Source organism: Dendrobium catenatum, unplaced genomic scaffold (assembly GCF_001605985.2).
Source record: "Dendrobium catenatum unplaced genomic scaffold, ASM160598v2 fragScaff_scaffold_325, whole genome shotgun sequence".
NCBI lineage: Eukaryota > Viridiplantae > Streptophyta > Magnoliopsida > Asparagales > Orchidaceae > Dendrobium > Dendrobium catenatum.
The window spans coordinates 2,011,031-2,024,878 of record NW_021318787.1 but is presented as its reverse complement, the minus strand read 5'-3'; the positions used below and the strand labels follow the sequence as shown (position 1 = coordinate 2,024,878).

The following is a 13,848-nucleotide window of genomic DNA, read 5'->3' as shown; positions in this document are numbered from 1 at the left end:
CAACATATATGAATCACATGATTTACATAATATACATGTATAGCATATACATTCTACGACAAGTATATAAAAATGACAAGTGTACTAATGTAATAAGATGTCATATAAACTATTTTACAATTATTGGGTATAGAATTGACAAACTTATTGATTACTATTCACTTGGTTACTGGTCACTGATTATGAATTATATTGCTTACACGAATTTTATTACTTATATGATATGAAACTTATGATATTAACTACCACATATTTTACAGTTATATCTTCATACGGATAGTGATTGAATAATTATATGCATATTGTTTCTAGTGTTTTGCATTAATTTCAATTGTAGGTTCCAGTAATTTATCAAGTTGTTAGCTCACTCTATGGTTTTTCATGTTTTTAGGAAGAGGACAGGATCCAATAGAGTAATGATAGATCTGAGATTCAAGTTTTATTTTGTTTTTTTGCATTTTCTTTGGTTAATTCTTTTATAATCATGAGCTAAAAGATATATTGATTAATGTATGGATTGAACTCTTCTCTATTGTACATAATTTTTGAAGAATTAATATAATTTTATATTTTAATGTATATGATTTTTAGTTGCTTCTGTTAGATTATTTACGTTGATGAATTCAAAGAAATTCTAGTTGATTAATTAAGATATTAAAATAAGCAATTCTTTTAAAATTTGACATTGGACATTACAAATTTAGCCCAGAGAGTTAAGAGGCGTAACATCTACTTACAAGGGTTTGTTAAAGATAAAGCTGGAGAATATAACATAGACTGGCTAAAATAATGAAGTCAAAGTACAATAAAAGTAACCCAAACCAGAGTGATAGGTTTTATGAATGAGTCAAAATAAGGAGCCGCTTTAACACACACAATCAGATCAACGAAAAAATTTTATAATCTAGTTTCTTCCAAATTTTGGATTTTAAACCCTTTTTCTACACTTTAAAATCTATTTTTACTAGATTTAAAATAATCCAAGGTAAATTTGCAAATTTAAAAATGTCTGCAATATAAATATATAATTAAAAAATCCAAACATCATGTATTTAATGATTTTCAAAATTTTATAAAGGGTGACATTGTCAAGCCAAAGGAGGACATGTGTTAGTTCCCTATTGTACCATGCAACAGGTAGTTAAAGTGGCACCCTCCATGAATACTAAACTTTGATAATGTCGCTTGTCATGTTGCATGCCACATAAGCCTATCTTTTTTATATGACACATTAATATCATGTAATGAGGCACTAACCTAGTAGCCTCGTGCCATGGCATGCTAATTAAGAGTCCATGTCAATTTATCAAAAGGGTTAAGATGGATTAATGGCAGGTTTGTCTACTTGTAGGCTTATTAAGTCTACAGGCCCACCTTTTTCATATATTACACCTATATTTATCTAGCTAGTTAGGAACCTCAGCCTTTATTACTCTTTTTAAATGAATCATGGATCCTCTCATCTTAGTTGGTGGAATTTGATTGGCCACAAGAGGTGGAGCAAGCCCTGTAGGATCATCCCCTACCTCTAGCAAAACCAAACGTGAGTCAGGTTCAAGCCAAATAACCTGAGACAATTCTTTGACTATGATGGTTGTTCTCAACAATGATGAGACCCACCAACTAATGGAGCTTCATCGAAAGGTGATGTTCAATTAGCCCTCGGAAACATCAATAGGCAAGGGGTCAAAGCAATTTAGGGAGAAGACTGAGTATAGCAGGGGAACGAGGGGTGAGTAAGAGGGCACTTGCCACTCCCCCACGAAAGTTTGGGATAAACCTTATTATCATTATGTATGGTATGAAAGATTATACTTTATGCTGTTATGTAATTATGTATATATCACAAAAGCACTACCATGTGACCATGTTTATTGCCAACATGACTTAAGTTGACAAAGAAGCCATGGAGGAAGCATATGTTACCATGTGCAGAGCCATAGATAGGTAAGGGGCAGGCTGCAATGTCCTTAGCGATGAACAGAATGAATAGTAATAAATCGAGCCAAGTCCATATTATTCATTTTTTTCTTTTTTTAATTGATTGTTTTTTAAATCAGCAGAGAATTCTGATGTAGGACTATGTATGATCTAAAAGAATGTGATCAGAATTTGTACGCTTTTGAGTAAGAGCAATAAGAATTAAAACATTAATCACTTAACGATGATAGAAAATAAAAGAGTGACTCCGCTTAGGCCAAATCACACGCTAATAGTTAAGATCACCAAAACTATTAGAATTTCAACATATGCAAATTTAGATGATGTTCAATAGCATTCCTAGATTAACAATGAGATAAGATGCATAGAAAATCAAAACTCATACCCTACGTTTACTAAGCATTGGTAGATAGATTTGCATGATTCTTTGTGCTTTATTCACAACCTACAAGAGAAGAAGATTAGGGAGAAAATTGAAGAGGAGTAAAAGTTCACCCTCGTCGTGGCACGGTCGTGATTTTCCACTGAACAGTAGAAAGCTGCTTTTCGATGGCTCCGGACAAGGTGAAGATGATAAGCTCTAAGTACTCCTCGGCGGAACTGTCTACTTCCGGATTGACGTCGAAGAAAGGCGACCGGAGGATGTCGACGAAGCCTTGTTCATTATAGATGAAGCCGGAGTCAAGATTATGATCAGCCATGCATCGATTTCGTAGTATTGAAGTGTTGTAGAAGATGTCCCTTTGTTGTCCTTGTAGATTTTTCTTGAGAGAAAGAAGTTTCTCTCAAGAATCCAATGAGGGGAAGAGGTGAAAGGGTGGTCGGCCAAAGGAAGGGGCTCGGGGAAGAATTTGGTTTAGATTTTGGGGAGGAAAGATGGAGGGAAATAAGAAATTATTTTCCTAGTTAATCCTTTAACTTGGAAAGGATCTAAGGGTGATTTGGAAAGAGGGAGGGTGCAGTTAAGAGAGAGGAAGAAGCTTTGAACTCTTTCCAAAGAGTGAGGCTTGAAATTTGGAAAGTATCCAAGTGAGGCAAGGAGGGGGCGGGCCACATAGGGAGAGGGCTTGGGGAAATAAGCAAGGGTTTTTATTACTTCGTTAATGGGGATTCTCAAATTAAGGAATTGGATTTAATTCAATCTAATTCAAATTTAATTTGGATTTGATTTTAGAAACTTTCCTTAAATAGGATTCTATTTTAGGAAATATTTTAAAATTCAAATTTAATTTTAATAATTGAAATTGAAAAGCTTTCCCAAAAGAGACCAAGTAAGAAAGGAAAGTAATGATGAGGAATTTGAAAATTTTGAGGCAAGAGGGAAGGGAGAGGCTAGCGGCTAGGCTAGGGTTTGGATTAGGGTTAGGTGGAGGTGGGGGAATTAAGTGGATCAACCAACCAAGGGGGAACCACCTTGGATGGCCGGCGACTAGGTAGAGTGGGGGAAGGGGTCTTGGCCAGTGGCTAGGTGGAGTAGGGGAGGGATCTTGGCCGGCAGTGGGGTTTTGGATGGGCCGTGGGATGGAAGGGAAGGGAGGGAGAAAGAAGAGGAAGAAATAAAAAGAAACTAGCCACGAACCCAACTCTTTCAAGGTTGGTGGGTAATCCGCTTCCCTCTCCAAGGGATTCCTCTCCAAAGACTCTCAAGCTCTCACAAGTACTCAATGTGCAGAAATTTGATTATAATTCATTCATTACCTTCAAAAGAAACATAAGGGGGGCTATATATAGTCTCATACAATGAAAGGAAAAATAAAAGACGACATAGCCCTTAGGGCTTACACATGACAAAACCCTTGAGGGTAAAAAAGGAAATGCAACTAAAATAAATATATAAAGCAAATAAATAAAACAAATACATATGAAGACTCAAAAATAGATCGGCGCGATCGTGGCCGTAGATCGTCGGCCACGTCTCTGATATACTATCCATGATCTGATGTCCCCATCAAATTCATTTTGTCTTAAAAATTAAAAAAAAATATAAAATATTGTAAAGCTTTTTTGCCAATGGGAAATGAGTAAAATTTCCATTACATGATGCTAATTCTCAAGAAAAAGTTCATGAAGAAGCACCGATTTATGCATTGTGCGCATCAAGATGTAATAAAAGAGTTAGACAGTAGATTAACCTTGTGAAATCCATGAAATAATGAATGGTTTTCTCCTCTTTCCATCCTCCATATACTCCAGCCCAAGGAGGAAGAGAGTGATGAAATAAAGTAAGCATCACCTTCATTCCATATGAACGTACTCTTTCAATGATCCATCTGTACCGCTCCAGGGCTGCAAAGTTAACCTAGAAGACAAATTAAATTTCAGACCAATAAACAGTAAAATTCCTCATATAATCATTCCTCGTCTCACCTTCCCAGCAAAACCTTTTTCTTTTAAATTATTTTTACTTTTTTTTAGAGAACAGAGAGACAATTTGAACCGCACAAACAACTTTTTTCACAGTTTCTTTGACAAGAAGGCGCCACCATAACCAATATAGCGGCTTTATCAAATTACCTACTTGCTTATTCTAGAATGTAATTGGCATCACAGCCCGCAACTCCCCACACCTCATTGTCACATCTATCAAAGGCATAAAATGATTATCTACCCAAAAGAAAACAATGAAAACGCTGAAAGAAACTTGAAATTAGATTTAACCTACGGAGACGTAAGAGTTCAAAGAGTATATCCTTGCTGCTGAAGGCCATTAATAAACTATTATCAAAGAAATATTTAAAAATTATAATTGGAGCTACAGCCAGACTGGTCAACTTACACTCTCATTCAACACATGTTCAGGTTCCTTTGGCATAATTCTTGACCAATCAATTCCCAACCGAAAAACAGTAATGCCAGTATCCTTGGCCAGCTTTAACTCTGTGTCAGGATCAGACCAAAATCTGAGTCTCTTCTGCCTGAAAATGAATCAGATTAGATGATAGGAATAACTCCTTACTTGGATACATCAATAAAAACAAATTTCAAGCAAGCATTTCTGCAACCGGACAAAATGAAGGTTTCTTTCTTTGTTTAGCAACACATGGTACAAAATAAAAATCTACCAATCCGTGAAAACAAACCAAGAAATAGAACAGCCCAAAATGAGTTTCTTGGTGGCGTTGAAGTTGGTAACGACTTTGGTGGTAGAGTCACCGAAAAGTAACTCTAAGCAATTTGAAAAGCAATGAAAAAAATAATTCCCAAAAGAAGCCATACATCAGGTTTATAGGGCAACAGAGTTGCATACTAGAGGGTTTAGAAGTTTCAGGCATTTAATTAGTGATATTAGAGATCAAAGAACTCAACCAGTCGAACTTTAGGAATCATCCCTGTTTTAAACGAGAAACAAACCAAACCATCTACCTATACATCTAAGCCACTCTGCTTATCAGAATTTCAAAAAATGGATAACGGTTAAAGCTCCTATATGAACAACATATGCAAAAAACTATCAACAAAACATACAGTTCAAAGATAAAGAACTTAAAAATACCTGAAAAGAAATGCAAGTATGGATAAAAGCACTCACGGATGAGGCACATTATGCCAAGCAGCAACATTATGGGTACAGTCTGTTTTTGAATCAGGCTCTGCCTCATCTGAAAACTTCTCAAATCCTCTAATCATAGCCTCCATGGCAATCTTAAGAGGCCTTTTTATCTTCCCCTTGATAGATTCTTTAGAACTGTGACCATCTGAGGAGGCTTGTTGAGAGCCACCATCAGCAGCCGCAGAAGCAAACACAGCATCAGTAGATTGCGCCTTCTGACTTTGATTAGATTCTCCACAGGGCTGCTCCTCTGCAAACTGAAGCCAAGCATCATCAAGCTTATCCTCAACATGAGCTGGTGCCGTTGCAAGTCCAAAGAAGAATCCATTTTCCTCTGCACGCTAGATTTACAAAATTAGACCTGAAGCAGGAAACTTTAGAAAGAGAATACCATTTAAAATCAAAAACAGCACAAATATTCGGTGTTATAAATAACTATTTGTTAACGAGCAGGATTATAGAGCAAGGAATATTAACGAAGAACATTGCTCGGGATAGATCATCATTCATGGCATTTCCTCAAAATGTTGACGAGTTTAATGTACATCAACTCAAAAAACAAATCTGAATAAATATAGTGCCTGTAGTGTCCACTCATAGTACCTGCCCGTTAAACTCATCCAAAAGAAACATGCCTTCAAATCAGTTGCATGGATGGCTATAGCAACGATTCTACATCACTCAACATAAGTTTGAATTCATTTTAGCCCATCTCATAGCAACAATCTTGCCATTTGCCTATAAGGGCATCTCCAACCAAAAAACCCATTTTTCACTCTAAAATACAATAAAACTTCAAAATGTCATAATTCATCTCCAATTGAACTGTATTTCTTTCTTCTTTCATGCACTTCCTGCGAAGGTAATCATCTTTCTCTTCTTTCACGTGCTTTTCTTTCTTTCGCACTATTCTTCAGCAAATTCCGCAATTCAATTTTTTGGAGTAGGTGAACAGTGCGACGCCACCAATATTGGCATCACATTATTCACCAACGGAATTTTGGCATGAGATTTGGAGTTTGCATGCAACAAATGATGTACGACATACAGTGGTATGCAGTCTGGTTGGAGATGATCTAAATAGAAGTTTTTGTCAAGCATAGGGCGCCAAATTCTAGAGCATAAGAAAGCCAACTTCTCTTTTCTCGCTCTCTTTCTAAATCCAGTACTGGAAATGAATCAATCTAGTTGGGTTCTTTGTAACAGTTTACTTGGGAGATCACAGACATTGATCAAGTCTTCCTATCAATCTCTCATCTCTAATTGCATGGTGGGCCAAGTAGGGTTCAACTTACTTTCCAATGAATACAGTTAACTTCCTTACATAAATCAAGTATATTTTTATTTTGAAGTTTGCAAACGCATTTAGCTTATAATATCATCTAAAATAGGATCATTCAACACCAAAGCATCTCAACATCATTCCAAATACCTAATATAGCAGAAAATCACGAAAAAAAATAATTGGTAAGAATACGTGGCCCATTGAAGCTTATTTCTCCAAGTTCACCATTAGTGCCACATACATTAGAGAAAAGAAAAAAAAAACTTGCAATAGCAAAAGTAAGAGAAAGCTAAAGCGCGCAAGGTCAGGGTTTTCGAGACTCGGACCGGAGGTAGAATTGACATTGAAGGCAGCAAGGACATCGGCGGACTCGTCGATGGGAGATCGGAACGGCCTGAGGAACTTCCTCCGGTAACGTGAGAAGGAGAACACATTCGCCGCCACGGATAGCGTCACCACGATTCCAGCGAGCTTCATCGCCCCCACGATGAGCACCATCATCCCCATTTCACCGCTCTGCAATGTATGGCGCGAAAGACGATATCCAGAATCCGGTAGCAGCTTGTCAAGGTAGATAAATCATAAATGTATTATTTTAAATCGATAAGTATGAGAAACCCGACTCAAAGAGTCAAGCATTTAATAAATTATATATTATATATATTTCCAACGAGGTAAAATTCCAAGGAAAATAACAGCGATAAATTTTTAAAATAATTTAATTTAGCGCCTAGATAACTGAGATACAGCAAAATCTGATAATTTTATAACCTATTGGGCATTTAATCTAATATTTTTAGGCTTCATTTCGGACGATTTTTTATTATTTCAAAAAATATATTTTTTTAATAAAAAAATTAATTCAAGATATTTTTGCTAACTAAAAAATCACTTCATAAGCCTAATTTAAGGCATTTCTTATAATATTTAATTCAAAAGCTTTTTTTTTTAAGCTTTGTTTGGGAAAGTTTCTTATTGCTTCTAAAAGCGATAAATTTTTAAAATAATTTAATTTAGCGCCTAGATAACTAAGATACATCTAGCAAAATCTGATAATTTTATAACCTATTAGGCATTTATTCTAATATTTTTAGGCTTCGTTTAGGACAATTTTTTATTACTTCAAAAAATAGGTTTTTAATAAAAAAATTTAATTCAAGATATTTGCTAACTAAAAAATCACTTTAGAAAAAAAATTTGCCCCAAATGAAGCATAATTTATAGATGGCGTTGGTGGAGCAGTGGTGGTTCGACGGAACTCCGGCGGTGATCGAGGAGGCTAGGAAGCAAGAGCGATCTCCAATCTCTTTATTTTTTCCTTAGGCTTAGGAGGGTCTTCTTTCAAGAGGAGAGGGATCTCTATTTATAGATTTTGGGAATGGCATGACCTATAAATAAGTGGAGGATCAAGGGCAAGTTGAGAGTGGTTGGATGGATGGCAGATGTTGAATCCCTCAATCATGAATCGTTCGATGGACATTTGAATGTCTTAGTGATGTCGATCGAAATTCAGTGATCTTGGGTTCGTTGGATTCGTCTCATGGAGCCGCTCGATTCGAGTATAAATTGTTATGTTTGGAAACCGTTTGGTAATCCAAATTGTGGTTCGAACCTTCCAACAGCGCTTCGGGTCCTTGATTTGGACCAATTTGGGCTTGAATTGGGTCGAATTTGGTGTCGTTGGGTTCGTATTTCCGAGACGCTCAGTTCGACTGTAAGTTTGCTAAAATCGGAGATTGGATGCTCCTAATTTTAATTTCGGAAGTTTCCAACTTGATTTTGCTTTGAGATTCATGCCCGATCATGATAATTTTTGGACGATGTATCATATATCATTTCCAAAATACCTAAAATATGTTCATGAAGCTACGATATTGTCCTTGGTCCACAAAAATAGTTGGGATATTTTACAAATTTATAAATTCCTATGCATTTATTCATGAACAAGCTACTTTAAAATAATTAAAACACATAATTATTTAAAATTTTTATGAATTTTTATGGACTCGCGCATCGCAGCTCGTTGGTTGACGCAAATTCTTTCCTCCCCTCGAGCTCGCGTTAGAATCACCTCAAATTCCCCAAAAAAGAAATTTCTAGAGCCATAGAACTCTATCTTGTGCCTTTTAAATTTTTTACCTAATTTTAAAATTTTCAAGCATTCAAATTTTTTTATTATATTGATTTTAAAATTCATGATAATAAGAATAATAACTTTCTAATCATTTTAATGAAACATTTTAATCAAGAAAATTATAAAATAATTATAATAATACTATTATTTATTTATTATTTTAAAATATAAAAAAGGCATCATCATACATGAATTTCTCTCTTAAAATAATATATATAAATTTTATCATGCATCATAAATATAATTTTGATATTTTTCACACCATGCATATTGCATCATATTACTTTGTAATTTAAGCTAACCACTATTTGCAATATGTTTGGAGCCAATGATTCCATGTGATGCATAGATATGATCAACAATATCTATGTCTACATAGAGACCATGTTAGGCTAGCATGATGGCAAATTTTATGTGATCATTATGTCTCATATATGATACAATCTACACAATGCATATAGGCTTATATACCATATGAACATTTCCTTTAGCTTGTTAGGTTGAACACATGAATACCTTAATTTATTTGCATGTAGATGTCTAGGACCTTATGTAATTTATTACAAGTGAAGTGATAAAATAATAAGGCTTTTTTGGGACAAATTTCTTAATGTTTTTCGTAATAATTTTTTGACACGAAAAGTCTATAAAAGCAGCGAAAAAATAATGATCAAAAGTTATTACAAACGATTGGAACAGCTTTCTTACTGTTTTTTAAAGTAATTTTGTAGTACAAAAATTTATTGAAATTAAACATTTTGTACTAAAAAACGTCATTAAAAAGCATTATGAAAACTATCCCAAACAAAACCTAAATATCTAAATTTGTGATGCAATAACTTATTTTTATGTTGTTATGTATGTTGTAATGGAAACTGTGATTATGATAATCATCTATTTGAAAGGATCTAGGATAACATGTCATGAGAGATGGATAATCATAACTCTCTCTCTATATATATATAATAATAATAATAATAATAAGAAAACAAAATTTATGTGATAACTGCAACATCTAAAGCAAGCAGAAAAGCTTGGAAGCTGTCATTAATGAATACTAATTACATCTTTTAGCAAATTCCTGCAACAAATTTAGAGAAATATGAACGTCAGAACAAAGTAGAACTTTGAAATTTAAAGGAAAAATCAGCACAACACAACTTTGCTCAATGAGAACAAAGAAAGAGATCACTATGAAAAAGAAATAAGAAACCAAAGCTAACAATCATCAATAAATATCTATAGTGCTTTAAAATAGAGGTAAACAACACAGAATACTCCCAGTTCTTCCAGGAATGGAAAAGCATTACAAAAGCCTCCTTCCTGGTTCCTAAATTTCCACTCTTTGCTGACTTATCAAGGTATTATAACACTACAACCAAGGTATCAACAAATACAAACAAATACCTGAACAAAGAGAAAGTCCTAAGTTCAATTTCTAGAACTACTGTATGTCAGGAACACAACACTGGTACCCTTTTTACAAAAGCTAGCAGAATCAGATCCGTTTGAGCAATGATGCAAGCAGTAGCTTTCAGACTCTCAAAGCAAGCTGATCTTGCCAAGAGATTTTTCGCTTTCCAGAACGGTTCGAGCTGCTTCCAATGTCTCTGCAGACTGAGAGCTTAAGATCATCAGCCATTACGCCTTCAATCAAGCTTCTTCTCAACTTCACCATCTTCAGGTTCTCCCATTCCACATCAAAAGAATCAATTTCTTCATCATTCTGAAAAGCAAACAGGTTGGAAGAATCAAAATTGACAAGCTTATTGAAGTAAGGAAACCTGCTTTAGTTGACTTAAGGAGAATCATACGATTACCGGTAAGGAGGCCTGGTTCAAATCTATTAGTTTCCGAGTAGCTTGGACTGAAGTCTCTTTTGATCTGCAGTTCATTTCTTTTGAGGGCAGCTCAGCTTTATTAACCAGACAAGGAGGTCGAGTAACTTGCTTAGAAGGGGAGAGAGTTTTGTAAGATTTTTTCTTCGATTTGCATGAGAAAGGCTGAGAATTGTTGGCCAGAGACTGGTATTTTTTCGTCAAAAATCTACAGCATATACGTTGAATGACACAAATCATAAAATGAAATATGAGCTAATGGAGTGACAAACAAGAATCAAGAGAAGAGGCAGCTCTTACTGGACTTCAGCCAAGAGCCTGAACTTTCTCCGTATTGCCTTCTGCAATCTCTCCCTTTTTTCTTTAGTTTCCTAAGATAATTCACAAATGAACTCCAATGATTGATAAAATAATCAAATATTTAAATTCTGTTAACATAAATCCATGAAGGGAGCATTGGATTACAACAAAAGAAGCTTGGTAGAATGGTAGGCACTTCCATATGAATACACCAAAATAAGTTATAGAAGAAAATGAATCAAAAAGAAGTATTAGTATTGGAACCACAAAGCATGAAAGATTAAGAGTATTGAAAAGAAATTAAACAACAGATAACCTTGTTTGTCAGGAGTCTAATCAAATCTTTTTATCTATTTTTTTAATAATATTTTATAATCAATGCTAAAAGAGTTGTAACTATAACACAATTATTATCCATTTTTAAAAGATTAAATTTATAATGCTCAGAATAATTTTAAAAATTTTCTTTATCTTATCATTTTTATAGAGGTATAACCAACCTAAAACGCCCTAAACTAGAACTTCCCAAACAAGTTTTGAGGGGACTTAAAATACTATCTCACCCAAATTCCTAACTTGAAATTTTTTGGATAAAACTTAGCTTAAAACCAGAATTTTTAGAAACTCAGTTCTCAGATGAGTTTTATTAGGCTTCATTTGGGACAGCTTTAGATCACTATTTTTTCCCTGCTTTCCAGAGATTTTTGCATTAAAAATCAGCTTTATAAAATAATAAAAAGTAACTTTATAAAACAATAAGAAAGCCACTCCAATGAAGCTTTAGGGTTTATTTGTCATTGCTCAACTTTTTGTAATGATAATTGTGAATCTATTGTGATGAAAATAATTTTTTTTGAAAGTTGTCTGAAAATCAAAGCAGTAATAACATACCCTTAAAGAGTTCAGTTTTGGGATTTGATTCGATTTAAGAATAGGGCAACCAAATAGTTCCCTGATTTTACTCCATCAAGGTTTACACAATCCTATTCATCAAAATCAGATTTGATAAATCGGTTTAGAACCAAACAGCCCTGAAATTCAATACCAATTAAGGAAAACTCATCAAACAGAAACCCTAGATGCCTCAAAGAGACATCCATCAGAGAATCTAAACAATAGATCCGTAAAAGAAAATTATAAGTAAAAACCTAGATCTACAGAGGAAGTCCAAATACATATGAAATCTTACAAACCAAAACAAAAGAAATAAAAAACGTCAGATATCTTCTACTAATTTTAAATATTCTCACCTTGAGCAAATCCTGATAATCCTCTAACAGGTACTGATGCTTCATCCTCGCCATGGCTTCCTCCCCAACCAGGAAAGAACAAGATGGGGCTGGATCCATTGAAACCCTAATCTTTTTCTTCATCATTTTCCCAAAAGCAAAGAAGACGAAAAAGGAGACGGTAGAGAAAAGGAAAAAGCTAGAGGAGAAAAGAAGGAAAGTTTCGAATGGGATGCGAACCGCCTTGCAAGGATGTCATAAAGATATAGAAGAGATGAGAGAGGAGAGAGAAGGGAAGGGGGAAGAGGAGATAACGGAGAAATAAAGGTGGGGAGGTTGAGAAAGAAAGGGAAGTTTCCTTCCCCGTTTTTCTCTCTCTCCATTGAGAGTCTGACCGGTACAAAATACGAAAGGTCATCTTTGCTGCAAGAAGAGAAAGTTTAGTTTTTTCCACCATTTCTGCGATGATGGAAGGAAATGACTGGATTTATTTGGGGGTTTGCAAAGGGGCAATTGTGACACCTCCATTACTTATTTTTTTTTGTTTTGGTGGGAAGCGTTTGGTTTGGCAAGTCATCTCCTTCTTTCCGCCTTTCGCTCTCATTCACTCTCTCTCTCATCTTCTTCGCATCCTTATTTGTCTTACTTTTCACATAAATTCGGCCCACCTTGGTCATAAGGATGAGACATGAAGGGAACTGGTCTCCATGGCTTGCGGTATAGATACTTTGCCATTTGCTACCTCTAACCTAGAGAGAGAGAGAGAGAGAGAGAGAGAGCTGTTGCAACTTCTATGATGCTGCTGTTGATGGTGGCGCCGGGTGCTCTATACACTGTAGCTCTGATAGGCCTCCCATGGGTGGAATGTGTAAGTGACAGACTTTAAGGTAAACTTTAGAAAATTTCAAAAATAGCCCTTTTTACCTGTGGTTTTTATTTATACCACTTTATTTTTGGGGGGTGGAATAAAGATAAATTGCAATTAATTATGCAATATCATGAAAAATAAATTAGGTTTAATTAAAGACTTAATTAGGTCATAATTTATTGCCCGAGTTAGTTGAATCAAAATAGGTTAACAAGTCGGATTTAAGTCGGACTTGAAATTTGTCTGACTCAAATCCAATCAATGTGAATCCAACCCGTTTAATAAATGAGTCAAAAATATCAACCCAAAATCGGCTTATTAACAACCTTAATGACTTGAATTAGACCTATAAAACATATTTTAATTAAAACAATTTAATAATTTAAAAATTAGAAGATTATACCAACAAATTAAATCTATTATTTTTTTAATAAAAAATGGGTTTGCGGGTAAACCTAAATGGGACTCGTAACTAGGGGTGTCAATTTCGGGTCACGGGTCGAGTTCGGGTTGAACCCGAACTAACCCGGGTTCAAACGAGTCCACCCTAACCCGACCTGGGTAGATAAACGGGTCGAAAATCCGAACCCGGACCCAACCCGGCAGGTTGCCAGGTTGACCCGTCCCTACACGGGAAGGAGACCAGCGCCGCAGCGCGGACGGGTCGCGGTCGAGAGAGAACGCCGGCGGCGACTCGGACGCG

General features: G+C 35.3%; 2 protein-coding genes across 2 annotated transcripts; both read right to left on the bottom strand.

Moving 5' to 3' along the window:
* Positions 1-4,022: 4,022 nt before the first annotated feature.
* LOC110095218 (beta-glucosidase-like SFR2, chloroplastic) lies at positions 4,023-7,374 on the bottom strand. The gene is given in 5 exon segments (XM_020820661.2): positions 4,023-4,135; positions 4,138-4,240; positions 4,718-4,856; positions 5,471-5,825; positions 7,103-7,374. Coding segments are annotated over 5 exon segments (876 nt in total). The 5' UTR covers positions 7,284-7,374; the 3' UTR covers positions 4,023-4,037.
* Positions 7,375-10,115: 2,741 nt separating this feature from the next.
* On the bottom strand, positions 10,116-13,003 carry LOC110095227. Its single transcript, XM_020820672.2, has 4 exons — positions 12,299-13,003; positions 11,049-11,119; positions 10,731-10,956; positions 10,116-10,636 (listed from the first exon to the last, which is right to left on the bottom strand). Exons 1-4 carry the CDS (start codon positions 12,422-12,424, stop codon positions 10,445-10,447), a joined length of 615 nt encoding a protein of 204 aa, XP_020676331.1. The 5' UTR covers positions 12,425-13,003; the 3' UTR covers positions 10,116-10,444.
* Positions 13,004-13,848: the final 845 nt, after the last annotated feature.

Coding starts and splice junctions, on each gene's coding strand:
- LOC110095227 (XM_020820672.2), bottom strand. CDS start 12,424: ATGATGAAGAAAAAGATTAGGGTTTCAATGGATCCAGCCCCATCTTGT. Junction 11,120..12,298: donor ATTATCAGGATTTGCTCAAG/GTGAGAATATTT, acceptor GAATTATCTTAG/GAAACTAAAGAAAAAAGGGA. Junction 10,957..11,048: donor AGGCTCTTGGCTGAAGTCCA/GTAAGAGCTGCC, acceptor TATATGCTGTAG/ATTTTTGACGAAAAAATACC.